This window comes from Salvia miltiorrhiza, chromosome 3, assembly GCF_028751815.1.
Source record: "Salvia miltiorrhiza cultivar Shanhuang (shh) chromosome 3, IMPLAD_Smil_shh, whole genome shotgun sequence".
Taxonomy (NCBI): Eukaryota; Viridiplantae; Streptophyta; class Magnoliopsida; order Lamiales; family Lamiaceae; genus Salvia; species Salvia miltiorrhiza.
This window is the reverse complement of record NC_080389.1, coordinates 56,802,529-56,822,794: the sequence shown is the minus strand read 5'-3', so window position 1 is coordinate 56,822,794 and position 20,266 is coordinate 56,802,529. Positions and strand designations below refer to the sequence as shown.

General features: G+C 34.7%; 1 protein-coding gene across 3 annotated transcripts; it reads right to left on the bottom strand.

Moving 5' to 3' along the window:
• Window positions 1-4,406: 4,406 nt before the first annotated feature.
• LOC131014626 (uncharacterized) lies at window positions 4,407-9,260 on the bottom strand. 3 transcript variants are annotated; one of them, XM_057942652.1, is made up of 3 exons: window positions 9,077-9,260; window positions 7,563-7,795; window positions 4,407-7,217 (listed from the first exon to the last, which is right to left on the bottom strand). In XM_057942652.1, exon 3 carries the CDS (start codon window positions 7,099-7,101, stop codon window positions 4,921-4,923), a length of 2,181 nt encoding a protein of 726 aa, XP_057798635.1. In that variant the 5' UTR covers window positions 7,102-7,217; window positions 7,563-7,795; window positions 9,077-9,260; the 3' UTR covers window positions 4,407-4,920. The 3 variants fall into 3 exon arrangements, with proteins under 3 accessions (XP_057798635.1, XP_057798636.1, XP_057798637.1); XM_057942653.1 differs by having other exon boundaries at window positions 7,660-7,795; window positions 9,077-9,259; XM_057942654.1 differs by lacking the exon at window positions 7,563-7,795.
• Between the last annotated feature and the right edge of the window lie 11,006 nt (window positions 9,261-20,266).

Sequence of the window (20,266 nt, the reverse complement as noted above, 5' to 3'; positions counted from 1 at the left end):
GGACGCTCGTGGTGGCGACCGTCGCGCCGCCGCTGGATCTGCAGATCTGCATATTGACAATGTAGTGTTCGTAGAAAATACTAATGAACATACTAATGTTTGTCGATATGTTCGGAGGAAAACAAATGAACATACTAATGTTCGTCGATATGTTCATAGAAAAACAAATGAACATACTAATGTTCTTAGGAAATCAAATGAACATACTAATGTTCACATGTTATGTTCATTGACGGATCAGGTCCCAGAATGGGAAAAGATGAATTTTCGGGATTTGTTCAACGTGATCCCAGATTTGAGTGAACATATATGCCCTTTTCGAATTAAATAAATGTAACAAACCAATATTTAATTACATGAAAAATCAAATCAGGAAATTATATGAACCGTTGATTGGAGTGAGATGAATGGCCTTGATTTGGTCTTTATTCTTTATCTTAGGGAGTGGCCTCCATTGAATGCGACCATATATATATATATATATAGGGATGAATGTTATGCTACGTACCTTATGTGGGCACCTTATGTTGCATTATTTTTTTTGTTTTAGATATTTATTTTTCTTGTAATACTTCATAAATCGTTATTAGGATCATTAATTTTATAAATAACATAAAAACCAAAGTCTAATTTGTTCTTTTTATTAATTATTTGAAGTTAAAGAGAATATGAACAAATCGGACTTTGATTTTTTGTTATTTATAAAATTAATGATCCTAATAACAATTTATGAAGTATTAGAATAAAAATAAATGTCTAAAACAAAAAAGACAATGCTAACAATGGCTAAACGTGAGTGGTGCTCACGTAAGGTGCTCACAAAAGGTATGTAGCATAACATTCCTATATATATATAGGGTAAATGTGCAGATTAGTCCCTAAAGTAGACCCCCTAGAGCGTTTAGCCCCCCACACTCGACTTTGGTGCAAATACCTCCCCTATAGTACATAAAAAATATGCAACTTAATCCACGAAGAAAACGGACTTCTAACACCGTTTCCTTGATTTTTTTTTTTCATTTATTTTGTAGTGGGTCTCACCTTAAACAAATCAACTACTCTCTTCTCGTCCCTTTCCTCTTCCTCCTCCTCCGACCACCACCACCACTTCCATTCCTCCGCCTTCTACGGCAGCGGCGCCGCTTGGGAGAAGCAGGTCTGCCGCTCCTCCATCCCCCGCCGCCCAAATAGTTTCTCTGTCCTGCTCCTCCACCCCCTGCCGCCCCAACAGCTTCTTCGTCCTGCTCCTCCACCCCCTGCCGCCCCAATAGCTAGCTTCTCCACCCCCCTGACGCCCCAACAGCTTCTGCCGCCCCAAGCGATGCGAAAATTCAACTTAAAATGAAACAATACTAGATCAAATGTGAAATCAGATTCCAACACCACCACAATATACATCAACATTCATTTCACAATCTCCAGATTCTCAAATCACAGAAACGAAATTCATGAAATAAATCCATCAGATCGGAATGGTGTTCCAAATCAGATCACAATCAGAAACCGATTAAGGATGAAACCACAACAGAACATCGTTAAATCGACCAAACATAAATGAGATCCCGAGGCGGATGCATCTCACCATCTATCAACCCCCAAAAACTTAACGAATCTCGATCACCGCACAAACAAAATCAAAAAAGCAGCACAAATTAGATCTAAATCCAGCAATAATCAGCTCGATCTGTACGAAAAACTCATTTCCTCCAAATCGATTCATCAAAATCGCAGATGCGACACATCAAAGGCAAAAACCGAACCAAATCACAAAATTCAACTGAAATTAGAGCATCGCGAACAAAATTAGATTCAATTGAAGGTGGGACCCACTACAAAATAAATGAAAAAAGTAAAAAAAAAAAATCAAGGAAACGGTGTTAGAAGTCCATTTTCTTCGTGGGTTTATTTGCATATTTTTTATGTACTATAGGGGAGGTATTTGCACCAAAGTCGAGTGTGGGGGCTAAACGCTCTAGGGGGGTCTACTTTAGGGACTAATCTGCACATTTGCCCAAAAATATATTATGAAATGCAACTCGGTAAAAAGTAATTAAAAGTTTCAAAAATTCTGTCAAAACTAATAGAAAATTTGAAAGAAAAATATCTAGATATTTTGGTGGAAATTTTTTAAATAGATAATAATAATCCTTACTTAAAAAAGTTTTGTCAAGATCTTGGTCATTCATTTTGTGTCCTCCAATTATAAGATGGTTTTATCTTCGCTTTAATTCTATTATCTTTATTAGAGCTATTTTATATAATAATATAAGTAATTTATAGAATTTTATTTTTTAAATATAATATTCTAAAAAAATATAATTTTTTTTACCGTGCATTGCACGGGAGTAATACTAGTTATGTATAGAAAAAGAGATTAAGAGATTTTAGATAACATAGATTTCAACAATATTGTAGATGATTTTGCAAATAAAAATGATAGATGAAGTCATTTCTTATAAATAATGGAAAATTTTATTTTTTAATATATTAATGCGCTAATATATTGAGGACCCATTTTTATAATTTCATTGGGGGCCTCATTTTTCTCAGGACCGGTCCTGCACCCACAGCCCCACCGCTGCCGTCCCCATCCAAGTCTACTCCTACCGCTACCGCCCCACCGCTACCGTCCCCATCCAAGTCTACTCCTCCTACAGCTACCGCCCCATCACTTCCGGCTCCTACTCCCGCAGCCACCGCCCCACCGTTGCCGTTCCCATCCAAGTCTACTCCTCCTGCCGCTACCGCCCCATCACTTCCGGCTCCTACTCCCGCAGCCACCGCCCCACCGCTGCCGATCCCATCCAAGTCAACTCATCCTGCCACTGCCGCCCCATCACTGCCGGGTCCTACTCCCGCGACCAACCCCCCATTGCCACCGTCCCCATCCAACAATGTCACTCCTACCCCTACCGCCCCATCACTGCCGGCTCCTCCATTACCGCCGGCTGTCGACAATGCCAAGGACATCTACTACGAACGGTTGCTGAATATTGGGCACTTGGGCGTGGCGCTGTACATCATCTGGAAACTCTTTTCTTGAGTTTGAGACTATTTTTTGAGTTGAGACTATTGATTTTGAGACTATTTCTTGAGTTGAGACTATTGTTGTAGACAGGCTTCTATTTTCTTGAGTTTATTGTAGTAGAGATGCTTCTTCTATTTTCTTGAGTTCGTGCTTTATATTGATTCTTTATGTTTTTTATTGTGGAAATAGGGTTGGGAAATTTGTCTCTCTAGTTTCCTTCTTGAGATACAATAATACTTAATTAGTTAATTACCTATTAAAATATTGTATTTCTTTTATACAGATATCTTTAGTATTTATTATGCTATGTAAGATACATATGACTTATATATATAACTAATTATAGTTTGATATTACTAATTAAAAAAATTTAAAGGGTGAAATATGGATGAATGGTGTAAATGATACAAAATTGATAGTTTGTGGTTTAAAGTGATATTTATCCAAATATAATTCATGAATAAAATTTGAATCAATATTTTCTTCATTTTCCAACAAATCTAACTTCAAATAAATTAACATTAACTCTCATGAATAACACACAACCCCAAATCTTACAAATCTAATGAAATGTATGAAATAAATCTTCATTTTCTTTGCAGGGTTGTCTAGCATCGGTAGTGAATCTGTATTTTGGGAATGACTAGAGATTATTTAATATTAGTAACCTCCTTTTTGGGAATGACTTGATGCAAGTGATGGCGGCAACGACGACGACAAAGGAAATAAGGAAAGTGGACCAAGAGAGAATAAGTGCAAAAGAGGAAGAAATAAAGAGTTTGAGGAAGAAACAAAGAGTGTGTTCAATATGGAGCTAAAAAAAAGAGTGTGTTCAATTTGTACAATCAAATTTAGAGGTAATTTTGTCCAAAATATTGAAAATTGGTTCAAAGTTATTTAAATTAAATTGGTGGATAACTATTAATTTCTACTATCTATAATTAAGAATGCGCATTCTATTTTCAATTCGATTTTTTCCTAAAACCAAACCAAAATTTGGGATATTATATTAGCTTTAACAAAATTTATAATTTGAACTAATTTATTTAACTCATATCTCATTCAAGAATATAGGATTGAAGAAATTCTAATAATAAAATAAAAATAGTAATGTTTTTATCATCAATCATAAAAAGCAAATGCTCCAAAAATATTGAGATTAGTGCGGTTATTAGATATATCCGCAGCAAAATAAGATAACATGCAATAATATCACAAATCCGTCAACACCGGACACAAACAGCAATATAGGAGCAGTTTGAGCTGATCTTAACGTGTGAGACAATCTGACACAAATTTTTGTGCATAAATAATATCAGAACAGCCGAATCATGCATGTGATGTTATACAATTCCTTGTCCAATATAATATATAGACATGAGTTGCAACTTCAAAAATATATATAGTTATCCAACAAAAGCAATACATTTGTTACCCGTAGCAGAAGACAAAAAGCAGCAAAATCCAAAAAATTTACAGACCTGTCTATTTTAATCACTTACCACCTGCGAAGCATTTCTCTTCGCCCTCGGCGGAAAAGAAGAAACTGTTGTGATCTGCTCATCAGCTAAACTCGATTTACAGTCAGAAATGGAGCCAGACTCGACTAGTAGCGATAGCCCGCAGCAATCTCAAGTCTCCTCAAGACAAGAGACAGCAAAACCAATACAAAAAAATTTGCCAAAATTAACTGTAGTTTCAAAATGCGATATTTCTAGAGAGCGAGGCTCCATCACTTTTTGCAATTGCAAAAACTAACAAAAAAAAAACAGTTGTATCTCCCAATTATGCGGTCATCTAGTCGACGTCTTGACCTACTGAATGCTGGCTACCTTGTCAAGTCCACTTGCTTTTTCCCTACTTGGCTTCGAGATATATATACAGCCTCAGCTCTAATTAGTCCCATCAGCAATTTCATCTGAACTACTACTAGGAATGTCCTGCAATACCTCTTCATTGGCATTTCCTCCATTTGGAACCTCCTTACCTTCAGATATCACCTGAAGAAGTTCCAAAGGGGTAGCCGCTGGATCCAGCTCCAGGCATCCTTTTGGAGAATTTGGAGCTTCTAAACCGGTAAGCAAGTGGTTTGGAACCCGGTGAGAAAAACGAAACATCTCTTCTTTTGGAATCCTCTTGATTGCTTCAGGGTCCATATTCGGACGAAATACAGTCTTGAAACCAACAACCTTCACAAGTGGAGCAACACGCACACCATGTTCCTCTATGTAGTCATCCAGCACGGTTACCATGTCATACTTGTGTATAACTTCATCAAGGGTATGCTCATTCCAATCAGATGACCATTTTTTGTAAAGTGCCCAAACATCACCCTTCTGAGGGAGTATCAGAACACTCCCACGTGGACCCTTCGACCAGTTAACTCTTTGAGAGAATGCATTCATTGATTTGCAGTTCTCGTGCTTACCCACCCTAAATTCTCCACACGTTTTATAGAAACCTGAGCCAACCCAGTCCATATTGCTGAATTCATTGGTCGTTTTTGAGTTGAGCCAGCTAATCCTTAGCTTAAAAGGCTTCCTAGAAACCACCTTGTGAATGAGAGCATAAAAACGAGGCATGCCATCATCATCGTCATAAGCAGACCAAACTTCATTATCCCCGAAAGACCTTTCTGATCTATCCTCGTCAAAATCATGAAAATCTGGATCTGGAACACTCATTGAAGCAGCTTCAGGTTCCTCTTTACTCAAATTATCAGCAGAATTGCTAACCTCAAGCTTCCTTGGTGGATCACCATTCCCATTCAGACCAGGTCCTTCAACATTACTAATGCCTTTACGGCCTTCTTTCTTGCTTCCCTTAGATACGTGTTTCTCTTTAATTGCTTCAGGCTTAGACCTCCACAAATTCAGCTTGTTTAGAATATCCTTTCGAGCCTTTGAAATTAACAAATTACGTGTTTCAAGGGGTGTCAAATCTCTGGTACTGTTTGGTTGTTGATTGGTACCTGAAAAACCATAAATCCTTGATCCTGGTGCACTCCCACCAACTCCATTATAGCTCACTCCATAACGAATACTATCATCATCTAGTTTTCTCTTTTGAACACCTCCCTCCCATCCAGAAGATGCATGTGCTTCATTATATGACCTCTTCAACTTATCCTGTGCCTGTTGAACAACATTGGCTGCTTTTGCTGCAATAGATGGATCTGTACTTCCAACACTAGTTGATCCAGATGGTGGGCCCTGCTGGTAGGAGTATCTAACTGAATTTGAACCTGCTTGAAATGGACCTGATTTTTTAGCAGCTGGAACATTTCTTCCCTGATCAAAAGCATTCCGACTAGGACGAGAATTTGAAGGTTGTTGTCCCTGACGAGGAAGCTGATTAGAAGATTTTGAAAAATTGAAAGGAGGAGCTGTCTCAGAAGCCACAAAGGCTTCACGACAATTGGGACAAAGGAGAGTATGATCGAGATACATCTTAAGATACTCATAATGCATCTTGCACCGATGACAGATAGTCCAAAAGGTATCATTCCTTGGAGGTGGTGCAGGAGCTGGCTTAGGAGGTGGCGGCGGCGGTTTAGCAGCATTGTTTTGGTTTTTCGAAACTGATGGTGTTCTGCTGCCAAAGTTGAAAATGCCATTTGCCCTGGATGGTGCTGATGAACCACCACTATGCATCTGGGCCTTCTGCTGGAACCCTCTGGAGCCCCTCCTTTGATTATATTGTAACCTCTTATTCTTATCTGATAACAAACCCCAGGCCTCTGAAATTAGCTTAAAAGCACCATCAGCACCAACCGATTTATTCTTATCGGGATGCAAACTCAGGGCCAACTTGCGATAATGTTTCTTAATTGTTTCTTCATCAGCTGATGGGTTCACACCAAGTACCCCATACCAGTCAATTTCTCCACTTATTTTGTTCTCTGCAGAAACATACACATCAAGTGTGGTTAAAATTTGGGATATACCATCTAACCCCGGATAAAGAGTCTGAGCTTTCAAAGCAAATTTTCTGGCACCAGCAAAATCTTTCTTTTCTAACTTGTCCTCAGCAATTGATTTTGCCCGGAGGGCTTCATCTCTGTTACACTCCATACTTCTCTAATTGTTTGCTTCTCAAATGTTCACTTGATCACTGATGGCACTCTCAGTAAACTTCACAGCCTGAGAACTGAGAATCTTCAGATCTCTAAAATATTAGTTGTCAACACCTGATTCATACCAAATGCCAAAACAAAAAGAGATATAAGAATTTACAAAACGAAATAAATGTTCAGAAGGCAAGTCATTTTCATTGAACAGCATTAATCACTTAACTTTCAAACAATATCCAGAAAAGTATATTAGAACACTTAGTCAAAACATCAGCAGAAAACAGTACATCACTGCATGTGTCACTACAAAAGGAAGGTACACTAAATGACATTTTATGAACTAATTACTGTGAATGGACCAACTTACCAATAGAAGAGAAGGGAAGAAATTAAAGGTTTCAAATTTTTCACTCTGCCTCATAAGACAGAAATTACGCATGTAAATTTACCAACACTTCTTACTTTGTATATCAGAAAAGAATGTGAGAATTGCTTTTATGTCTGGTGCAGGTTGTCGCGTGGATCCAATTTTAACAGAGAAAGCCTCTAAGCCGTGTACCTTCCAAGAAACATATAAAAAATTATCTTCTTTCAAGACAGCATACTCCTTTGATCCAACTTCTAACATTTAACTGGGTAGATGCATTGAGGCAGCAACAGATGGTGGTAGGCATGGAGAGGAAGAAAATCCCTTTCTGAAGATGGAAAAGCAGAGAAATCGGAGATTAGGACATATTATAACATAAGAGAGAAGCTGGATAAGTGAGGGATGGTGTTATTAGCAAGGGAACAAGAAGGATCAATATAAGTGAAAACAAGGAGGTAGGGACTAAGAGAGGTCAGTAAGGATAAGTTAGATTGCAACTTAGAGTTTGGAGGTGGTTTTTTATCATTTTTATGGACCTGAATTTCTTTTATCTACGGGGGTAACACACAGAAAGATATATGTAGAATGTGATACCATTTTTGGATGATTTCAGTACTCAAAAACAGATGTGCTTCATTACAGATTACAATAACTTTGCTTCTCTAAAGCTATATGCCTATATCAATTTGTTTGCCAAAATACTATTATTTCCTTCTTGAAGAATGATGAGCACCAAAATCTTCACCAGAATAACCGTGTTACAGTGTTAGAGACAATGAGGTAGGCCCGGAACCAGCACTATCTCAAGATGGAACAGACACAAATATGTCTACAAATTTACTATAAAGATGGTAAGCAAGAATGGCTGCAATGATGGGCCTTCAAGGGCAAAATGAAACGAGAAACAAATTGAGCCACTCTTTTATAGCATCACTACAAAGTTGAATAGTGCTGGCCTCCACAGGCAGCCTCCCCAATACTTTCCGAAAAGTGACAACCGCACATCGCAAACGTATCGAGCATGCACATTATACTTAATTGTGCATATGAGATCAAATTGCGCTTATGACTTCAAGAAGGCAGGTGATCTGGGACCCAAGAGACATTTGCATCTGTAAATATTCTAGGTTCACAACACAGCCTTAACTAGCAAGTTTGAACTAGTATGTCTTGCGTTCTTTCCATTTCAACATTGAAGTATAAATTAGTGATTCCCTTAACATCAATCGCCAAAATAGCAATAAAATATATTAAAAGCAGTAGAGTACAGACAAGCTGTAATCTGCGGGATAACACATTGCATCAAATCAGCAAATGCTGGGCAAAAACTGGCAACACGACGTAAACTTACTTCAACAGCATGGATTGAGATAGAAAAAATCAAGCAACCATAAGAACATACCAAAAATGGCTAAAACTCACGAATCAGAAACTAAGCCAATTTGAAGTAAAAGCAGGTTTGTATAGTGGATCTGATATCATTCAAACACAGAAAACGCACAATTCCACTCCTAATTAAGATTCGTACTGTTCAGAAACCCTAGATTCAGCAAAACGAGAAATTCACTCACGAACCGAATTCCTAACAAACCAGAAAATTTAAAATTACCTTTCCATTTCAGAATTTCAGCCAGCAGAAGTTGAAATTTGTCAGGAATTTCTCCCCTCTTTTTTATTTAATTTTTCCCACCAAATTGAAATGGGGAGACTGCAAAAGTTTTTTTAGTCAAACCCCAAAGAGAAGTGAGAAATCTGAAACGCCCCAAAATAATATCTGAAATTGAAAATGTATGAAGGTGTAGGGTTTCACTTTTCATGTTTTAAACAACTTTGGTTACCCCCAACTAGAGTTAGAACTAACCGTGGTTAATTAGCATATTTTGAGCTTAACTATAGTTACTTTTTAACTATTCAATTGAATACCTTTATTGTTTTTTATTTATTTAATTTTTTCATTTTATAAGTTATGTTTTTTGAGTACATTCATTATTTACTTTATTTGTCTTGATCCAATAAAGTCATTTATTTTTCCATTCACTATTCTTTTTCGATTTCATTCAATCAAAATAATGTAGTACGTGATAACATAGACATCCTTGCGTATATAATTTGTTGAATATTCTAATATTTGATCAAAATTAAAGTTGTACAATAATTTCAATTTCATTTACCATTTCTACAACTTCTTTTGTTGTGATACTAGGTTGTTACTCCTTGTCATACATATTATGACATATCATGAACATTAAGGGACAAAATACATATCTAGGCCATTGTATTTTTTCTTTATTAACTATAAATAAAGTTCATTGTACATTTTACGTTTTAATACATTGGTGAAGGCAATATTCAAACTTAAGGAGACAAGTAAACGGTGAACTAAGATTAGATCTCATTTTCTAATCATTTTCAACTCAATTTAATGCTAGGTTAATGAGGCAGAGTTCTTCTTCTTTCTTTCATTCTTTATTTAAAAAGAGCTAATGAATTGAAACTGGGGCATCAAATCACTTTCATGAACAGACTTGGGAGTGAAGTTCTTTTATATGTCACAAAATCTAGAGGCCCATTAACTCGTAGAGATGCCTCAAAACAATTCAATATTGAGATTTAAATGATTTATCTGAATACACTCTGATTACTTCATTTCAAGTTTTGTATGAAATATTATACAACTCACCCATAATAGCCGGGTAACTTTATCTTGGTTTTATTTACCTTACGCACTCAACTACTACCTCCGTACATAGAAAATATTCATAAAATAAATTACTATTTTCGTCCACAAAAAATAATCATAATAAGAAATGATATGGATTTTAATAAAAACGATTATTATATTGTGAGTGGAGAAAATGTCTCACTTAAAAGTAATGTTTATAATGATAAATAATTGTATTGTTAGTAGAGAATAGACTCATCATGTGATAGATAATTCTAAAAATAAAAAGAGATTAATTTTGTGGACATTTCAAAATGACAAAAATGAAATATTTTTTGTGGATAGGAGAGTATTATTAATGCGCACACACTTAATTTGTGTTGATCCAAATTTATTGTAGCTAGGGCAGAGACGTAGAACGAAATAACATATCATACGAAAAATATGTTCATTGTTTATTTGTTTCTTCCTCCTCTCTCAAAAAATTCATTATTCGGCAACCATTTTTTCCTCTCTCTCTCTCTTCAGTTCCTCATCATCCTCCTACCGAGGCAATTCGGCCTCCGGAGACGTCGTTTAGTAAGGATTAGAGATAATTTTTGACAAACTTGACAATAGAAACAAGGAAAAAAATTGGTAGGCGCTTAAGCCCCTCGCCCTCCTTAGTGTGCTTGCCCTTGATTGTAGGTACGATAATGTAAATCATAAGGTGTAATATATAGAAGAAATAATTGTATCTCTGAATCCTAAATGCACATTTACTTTGAGTAATATGATAGATGATACTCCCTCCATCCTGTAAGAGTGTATCACATTTTCAATTTTTGTCGGTCTCATAAAAGTGTATCACTCTCATTTTCGGATATGGCCTCACTTTCTCCTTTTAACCACAACCCGCATCATCCTTCATGTGATACTCTTAGGATTGAATATTTGAAGGATAAAATAGTCAAATAAGTTCAAAATTAATGTAAATGGTAGGTTAACTCGAATTATTTTTATTTATATGTCATATCCGTCAAAGTAAACGCCTTCAACGTAGTAAGACATATAGCAGGATTTATCTCATCCATATATAGCCCTAGGAAGGAAGCACCGGACCTTTAAATCTCATCCTTACAAAGCAGCAGTACAATCTTCACAAATATAGAAATGTGGCAGTGGCAGGTGTGCATGTGATGTGCTATGTAGGCCAATTAGATTACCAAAACACACTTGAGCTAGCTGAAGCTCCTAATCAACACATTAGGTTAGCTATCAAAAATCATGAAATTTTCAAATGTGGATACATATACATATATATTTATCAAGATGTTGTGTTGGAACTTTACAATGAGTTTCAGCTGGATTGTTATTTCCAGAGCTGCTCTGCTTCGAGGAAATCTGATTGCTCTATCTGACTATGAAGCATCCTGAAAATAATTTGAACATGGCATCAGATAGTGTTACTTTGATAACAATAGTAAACAAATTTATCATTTATACAGTATAGAAAAAAATTCAACTGAAATGGACTTATTGTCACTCCTAACGCTAAAGTCATATGCCCACAATTGAGTAACAATCCCAACTATAAAGCCTAACGAGGGGACTCTATTGATTCAACATTTTGAGTAAAGATGAAACAAAAATTTATTCTTCAGTTGTCTTATCACCACTAACACTATCATCTAGATATTCATCAACCTCAACTCTACTTTGAACTCTGGCTTCGGTTCCTGATCAAGAGCTAGTAGAACTATATGTCACCAATCAACTCATGTTTCACTTATTCACATGAAAATGAAACAAAAAGGAGCCTTAGCCATTTATCACTTTTAACAAATGCCTAATCACTCAATCTCATTTTGACATAAAACACAATCAAACTCTATTTCCAATTCAGATTATGATCTTCTCAGGTGTATTTAGAATTCATTTCAAGACTAGTAATATAATTAAGGCATAAACTTTATTTATTTCCTATGTCTAAATGAAGATACAAAATACTTTTCTCCATTCTAAGTAAATTGTTAATATGATTAAAATCTTAAATTTTTCTTTCCACAATCACTGGTAAACCTTAGTTTAAATGCTAAAATCTCATCGACAAAATACGATATATTCAGAGTAGAATGAAATGCTCACCTTCGAATTAACTGGCGCTTGCAGACGGTATATCACAGAGGGCGATGCACAACCGGCGCCGTTATCACGAAATTATTTTCCAATCAACAATAAATTGGGAAAAAGATACTCAAATTACTCAGTAATCAGCTCAAGATTCTTGTGAGATTTAGATCCGATCAATTATCCTAATCGAACCAGTTCAGAAATTTCTCATTAGGAAAAATAAAGAGAGAAATGTAAGGGAACTGTGATCCTAACCAGAGAGACATGTGAAAATAAAATCAGACTTCATAATTCAGAAGAGTTTTTTATTTAAGTCCGTAATTCAGAAGAGTTTATTTCCGTATTTGTTCATGAAATGAAATATTAAAAATTCATGTTTGCTTGCAATTATATTAAGTGTAAATACTCCTTATCTACCAAAACTATTAGTTTTGCCCTTTTTAAAAAAACCTAGTATTATTAGTTTTGCATCTTGAATTCTTGATGTGTGGGTCTCGGACTAATTATTGTTTACTTATTATAATTTGAATGATTTGTATATTGTATTATTGATTTGTATATAATGGAAATATGGAATACTAATACTTCACACATGCAAATGAATGAATTTTATTTACATATATATACATATATGAAAAGGTTCCATTGAGAAATATATATATAGAAAAATGGACTTTCTGTCCATAGTTGTTGGTGTGTTCTATATGTTTGTGAGTCTGTTCGAATAGTTGTGAGGTTTGTTCGAAGTGTACTAATGTTGTTTCCAAATGGACTTTGTGTTCATAGATGTTGGTTTGTTCGAGATGTTGATTAGATTTAGGATTGAAGCACAATGAAGTCTACGGCGGCTGAACCACCAAAGCATCGTGGCTGTTAGATTGATTTTTCAGCTAGACTCCTGTTCATCGAAGAATTGTGTTATGTTCGTTTAGAAATTATGTTTGTTCATTTAAAAAATTTTGTTATGTTCATCTAGAAATCGTATTGTGTTCATTAAAAAAATTTGTTATGTTCAAGCTACATTGAATGAGCTTCAATCGAAACCAATCTTCATTTGTAATTTTGGGGCAATTCATGTGTCCAGTAAATTTGAACATATTCTTTTCATTTAGAAATAGTATTCTGTTCATTTATAATTTGTATTTTGTTCATTTATAAATTATGATTCTTCATTACATGATAAGTTTCTAAATAAAATTATTGATATATGATTTAGAATTTTAAAAATATCTAAATAAGATATTCAAATTTTTGTGGTGACATAAAATATTTTTGTGTTATGTTAATTTATAAATTATGTTATGTTCATTTATGTTCTCGGCGAATCGCTTTTATTTTCGTTTCTTCTATGAAATCATATTCTGTTCATTTATAAATAATATTCTGTTCATTTATAAATTATGATTCTTCATTACATGATAAGTTCCTAAATAATATTATTGATATATGATTTAGAATTTTATAAATACCTAAATAAGATATTCAAATTTTTGTGGTGACATAAAATATTTTTGTGTTATGTTAATTTATAAATTATGTTATGTTCATTTATGTTCTCGGCGAATCGCTTTTATTTTCGTTTCTTCTATGAAATTTGTTTTTTTTTTTCATTTTTTTAACATAAAATATTTTGAACATGCTTTAAACAATTACGAACTCTTAAATAAACTATTTGAATTTCTCTTATTAATATAAAATAGGGAAAAGGTGCAGATTAGCCCTCGAAGTATTAACCCCTATAGCGTTAAACCCCCCATAGTCAATGTGTGTGCAATTACCCCCTCGAACTCCAAGAAAAACGTGCAAATCCACCCCTCTGACCTAACGCCGTTTTCGGCCGTTAGTCAATTTTTTTTTAATTAAAAATGGGGCCCATTTCTATGCAACGACGTCGTTCCTAGTGAAGATTGATCGCAGCTCCCCCCACTGCAACTCACCGAACTCTGTCGCGCCGTCGATCAATCTCAACTCCACCAACCACAGCTCCGCCGCGACCTCCCATATCTCCACCACCACCGCCACCGCCCTCCCCTTCACCAGCCTGATACCTCCGCCCTTCCCCCGCTCCACTGTGTACCCGAATTCGAGCCCGACCTTCCTCACCTTCTCCTCAATCTCCACCACCGCCATCCCACTGGTAAATCTCATCTCCTTACTACTCGTCTCCTCCTCGAACAGCCCGATAGATTCAGCCCCGACGACATCGAGATCAAGTCGAAAGCATTCACTCTCGGCATGAATTTGAACCCCTTGGAATCGAGAAACTCTGATCCCGATCCCGCCTTGTCGTCGCCTTGCGATCTCAGATTCTCCTCCGAGAACGACTTCTTAAACCAGGAGAGCTTGATTAATTCGTCGAGGCTCAGCCTCGTGCTAGGGTTTGGATCGAGTAATCTGTAGATCACGATTTTGTATCTTTTTCTCTACCTATTTCTATGCAACGACGTCGTTCCTAGTGAAGATTGATCGCAGCTCCCCCCACTGCAACTCACCGAACTCTGCCGCGCCGTCGATCAATCTCAACTCCACCAACCACAGCTCCGCCGCGACCTCCCATATCTTTTTTTAATTAAAAAAGAAAAAAAAATTGACTAACGGCCGAAAACGGCGTTAGGTCAGAGGGGTGGATTTGCACGTTTTTCTTGGAGTTCGAGGGGGTAATTGCACACACATTGACTATGGGGGGTTTAACGCTATAGGGGTTAATACTTCGAGGGCTAATCTGCACCTTTTCCCTATAAAATATTTGACATAAAACATTTCGAACAAGCGTAAAAAAATTATGAACACCTAAATAAACTATTTGAATGTTTCTTACTAATATAAAATATTTAACATAAAGTATTTCGAACAGGCATGAAAAAATTTCGAACATCTGAATAAAAGATCCGAATTTATTTTATTGGCACGAATTTTATATTTTTATTGTCATGAATTATATACAATTCGAAAAGATAAGATATTCTTGAAAAGTCAACTATGTTAATAATAGATTTAGGATTACTTAATTAGGATTTACGATTATATGATTAAATTACTAAAAATAATAGATTTAGTGCTCGTTTGATTTTCAGTATTGGATTAATCAGGATAGTGTGGATTAGTCATGATTTCTAATCTCAGATGAGTGTTTGATATCATTGGTAATTAATCCAAAAAGTGTTTGGTGTCCATTGAAATAGGTTGGATTAACATATCAAATACCTAAATTAGTAGCCTATGGAGGGGGGGTGGAATAATTAGTGTGGGTTAATCCCATGGGGGAGGTGGGATAATTAATGTGGGTTAATCCCACAAAATAAGCTAGGGTCTTGGGATAAACCTGGAGTTAACCATATTAGTAACACATAATATAAAACACTACATAAATCCATATTAATTTAACTTATCCTGCTTTTAAACCCATATCAAACAGGCCCTTAGGATTACTTAATTATAGCAAGAAAACCGTGTGAATCAAAATGTAAGTTTACAGTAATGTCCTTTTACTCATATAATGCGCATGAAATTAGGAAAATTAATGGCCATTACATGTACAAAAATCAAGGATTGAGATTAATTTTCTATTCTCTACATATTTGTCATTCTCTGTTTAACCTTTCTCTCTCTCTCTCTCTCTCTCTCTCTATATATATATATATATATATATATATATATATATATGGGTTATTGGTGTCTAAATACACCAACTTTGGGGGTAGTTTGGTTTTGCACATGAACTTTGAAAGGTGTAAAAAAATACATGAACTTTAATATTGTAGCAATTTTATCACAAACTCAAATATTAGATATTCAAACTCCATAAAAATCTTACAATTTACGGATTTAGAGATGTCTTATACGATATCTTTTAGAGATGTCCTATACGGTGTCATTTTTTAAAACGTCCGATGAATACATGTTGATATTTTGATTTGTCATGTCAGCTTTAATTTGTGTAGAAATTGAATTTGTGGCATCGTATTGGACATATTTAAAAGGTATCGTATAATACATCTCTAAACCTGTAAATCGTAAGATTTTTATGGAGTTCGAATATCTTATATTTGAATTTGTGATAAAATTGCTACAATATTAAAGTTCATGTATTTTGTTACACCTTTCAAAGTTCATGTGCAAAACCAAACTACCCTCAAAGTTGGTGTATTTAGGTGCTAATAACCCTATATATATATATATATTGGGAGAGGTTCAAGAAAGAACCACTAAATAAAAGAACAGAGAACTATTTTCAGTCATTTGATCATCAAGATCTACGGTGGATGCATCATCTTGTTGGATGAATGTAGATCCTGAGTTCGAATCCTGAATGGAGCGATTTATTTTTTTATTTTTTAGTGAATTAATTTTAACAACGAATGCATTAATTTTTACAATGGATGCATTAGATTTGATAGCTCTCACGTTTTCACAAATAATGTAGTTCTTTCTAGAACCACACCCTATATATATATATATATATATATGAGAGGGCTACCGTCGTGAGAGCACCTCTTAAAATAAGAAATAAGAAATTAAAAAAATGTATGAATTTTATGTAGAGCTAGAGCACGTATAAATTCGCTGTATAAAGATATGAATTGCGAAAAATAAATTTTTGCTACCTTTGGGATTCGAACTCAAGACCATGAATTCATCCAACATGATGATGAATCAACCGTAGATTTTGATGATCTAAGGGCTGAAAATGATTCTTATTTTATATCGTAAGAAGTGTACTTATTTTAGCTTTCCCCTATATATATATATATATAGGGAGCGCTCCAATGAGACCCCATATTTTTAGTGAGACCTGAGACACGATCTCGTGCATTTATTTCATCAATCCTATGACTGATATTGTATCTAAAGGGAGAATTTATTTTCTTAGGGTTCGAATCCTGGAGGAAGCAAAATATTTTAAATTCCGTTACTTATCAGTATATACTGTATTGTTCATCGGTATATACTACCTTGTTCATTAGTTTATATGTTGTTCAACCTAAAGTGTACCTCTAGATTGCTTGCAAGAGAACGCGGTCAATCGTAGAGTGATAAGTTGCCCAAGTCGTATCCACGTAGAAGGCTTAACAGGGCTAACAAAATATATGTCACACACTGGAAAACAAAAACTTCCTAAACATCCTAATAAACTTGTTCAAGGTTTGTTTCTAGAGAATCTAAAGTAAATTCAAAGCAAAGACAAAAATGATTATAAAACGAATAATAAGAGAGAAAATGAGTCTAAGGTCCAGGGATATTCGCCTCGAGAGTTTAACACGTTAGCAAAAGATAAGTAAAATCTATCAATTCTAACAATGCATTCACGTAGGAGCTCAAGCAATAACTTTCGTATTCAAGCTTAAGACTATGCAAAATAATTAATTAGAACTAACAAATCAATTAGATTACACGTTTCCGATCAAATCCAACGTTGATTAAACCATGATCCAACAATAAATTAATCTCTCGATCTCATTTATTGTTTACGAAGATATATCAATGGCCAATTGATAATCATAACAAGAACAATTTAGTCAACTAGCACAAATCAATCACAAACAATTAAAACTCATCAATTTGAATATCCCAAACCCTAGAATATGAATTTAGTTCATAATGCTGGAGAAACCAAAGTACGAGAGAAAGTAAACCATGAAATTAAAGCAAAGAAGAAAGATAAAGAAATAATTGCGAAATTGAAAGTACAAATCGTTCCAGTGCGTAAAGAAAATGAAATTAAATGATAATCTAATGTTTTCCTATTGTCCTTGCTTCAAAAGAGAGAAAATATGGAAGTTCTAAGTGAATAAGATGTGTTTGAATATCTAAAAACCGTCTTTCATATGAAAAATCTCGTCAGAAAACTGACAGGATCAGTCTGGTTGACTAGTGCGCCCCGGCTCACTACATATTTTGCCCATATTTCTTCTAACAACTAGCCTGGTTGACTGCGAGCCGGGGCGCGCTGCATTTTCTGCCCAATTTTCTTCAACTAGTCACCCCAGTTCATAGTTCGCCACGGCTAGAAAGACTTGTACACCCTCTTTTGCATCGTTGTGAGCTTATTTCACGATCTTCAAAGGCTTTAACACCAACATTCTACATTTAACACCTAAAGCATCACAATTAATCACTCAGCTCAATTTAACACAAAATCATCACTACTCCACACAACTTTTGCATTAAAATACGACTAAACTAACAATAGACAATGAAACAAACACGACAAAACATATGTCTTATTCATTACCAACTTTTAAAATTTCGTTATTCATCAGTATATACTGCGCGCCTTGTGGCCCTTGTTCATCAGTATACATGTCTTATTCATTGTCCTCAGTATCTCACGAAAAATAGGAGGTCTCACTGGAGCGTGTCCATATATATATATATATATAGTATTTTGTTTACTTGTCGACTTCAATTGTAACTCGTAAAGTTCGAATGAATACTGTCTGTTATTTGTGTTTTTTAATTGTCATGTTGTTTGTATGAAATTTTTTCATGCTCTTTGTGTTTTTTAAGTAGGAATGCAATAATTTACATAATAGACAATAGAAGATTATATTGTGCCTAGATGAAAATAAAAGAAAAAATGATGTATAAAGTTAAATATTATAAACCAATGGAATATTTTATCAAATATGAATTACATTAGTCGTCCTTTATTATCAAATAAATAAAGTTAGTTGTTGCTAATTCACGTTCCATATGAAATTCATGTTTACAGTAGAACATGGTTTAGACGAATAATTACCAATAAACCTTGATGAATTTTATATATGTCTATTCAAATTGAGAACAATGCTGGAAAAATGAGATAGACGGAAAAAAGAAAAAGAAAAAAAAAAACAATTTTAGAGGGTTAATAAAAATTTAAATACCACAATTTAAAATATATTTTATAATGATAAAAGGTTATTTTTTTATGAAGTAGATAATCATATTGAAAGTCAGTCCACCCAACTAGTATATTATATATATGGATAAGTATAACCATTTACAACTCAATTGATAAAAAATAGGGTAAATAGCATCAAAATTCATTGAGTTTAGGCCGATTCTTGTTTTTCCCATGACTATATAATTTTTTCCCATGACTATATAATTTTGCGTAAAAATTTAAAATTGATGGTGGGTCCTATCACTTACGAAATACTAATAATAATAATAATAATAATAATAATAATAATAATAATAATAATAATAATAATAATAATAATAAGAACAACAACAACAACAACAAAAGATTGCATAACACCGTTTGAGGGGAGGGCTTAATTGCATCGAAATTGGGACATCGGTGGCTTGATTGATCCAATGTCGAGTATAGGGTGTTAAATGCCATAGGAATGTCTATGTTATAGGTGTATTTGTTACTTATCCCATATATAAAACAATAACCAAATGCGAAATAATAAAACAAATAAAAACAATATAACACGTTCTAATTTTATTTCATTACGTCACAACGATATTTTTTTTGATAAATTACATAAGTAAAATAAAAAAATTTAAAGACCGCATAACAGTGGACTCGAATCCAAAATCTCAGACCTTGGGCATTAATCACCTACTGTTAGGCCAACAAACACACAACGCCGCTTCTTCTTCTTCTTCTTCAATTCACGTCGTTGCGTCAATCTACTTCATATTCTTCCTTCTTCTTCATTCTGCTTCAATCAATTTATATTTTTTATTGGTGTGTGTGAACCACACCCTTATTCTCTCTCATCGAGCACGCAGTTCCACGCCGCATCTTGCACCCCCCAACATAGGTATGCGGCTCGCGCGAGTCGACCGCACGCCCGCTTCGCAAGTCGTACTGTGGATGCTCTTAAAGTTTATATATATTTTTTTATTTTTTTAAAATTTATGTGTAAAATCAGACTACCCTTAAAGTTAATGTATTTAAACGCGAATAACTCTATATTTTATAATTGGAAGATGTTTTTTCTAACTTGTTTTATTAGTGTGTGGCATCAAATGATCTCAAATTTTCCTCCATGAGGATTTATTCGGATAATTCAAGTAATGCATATT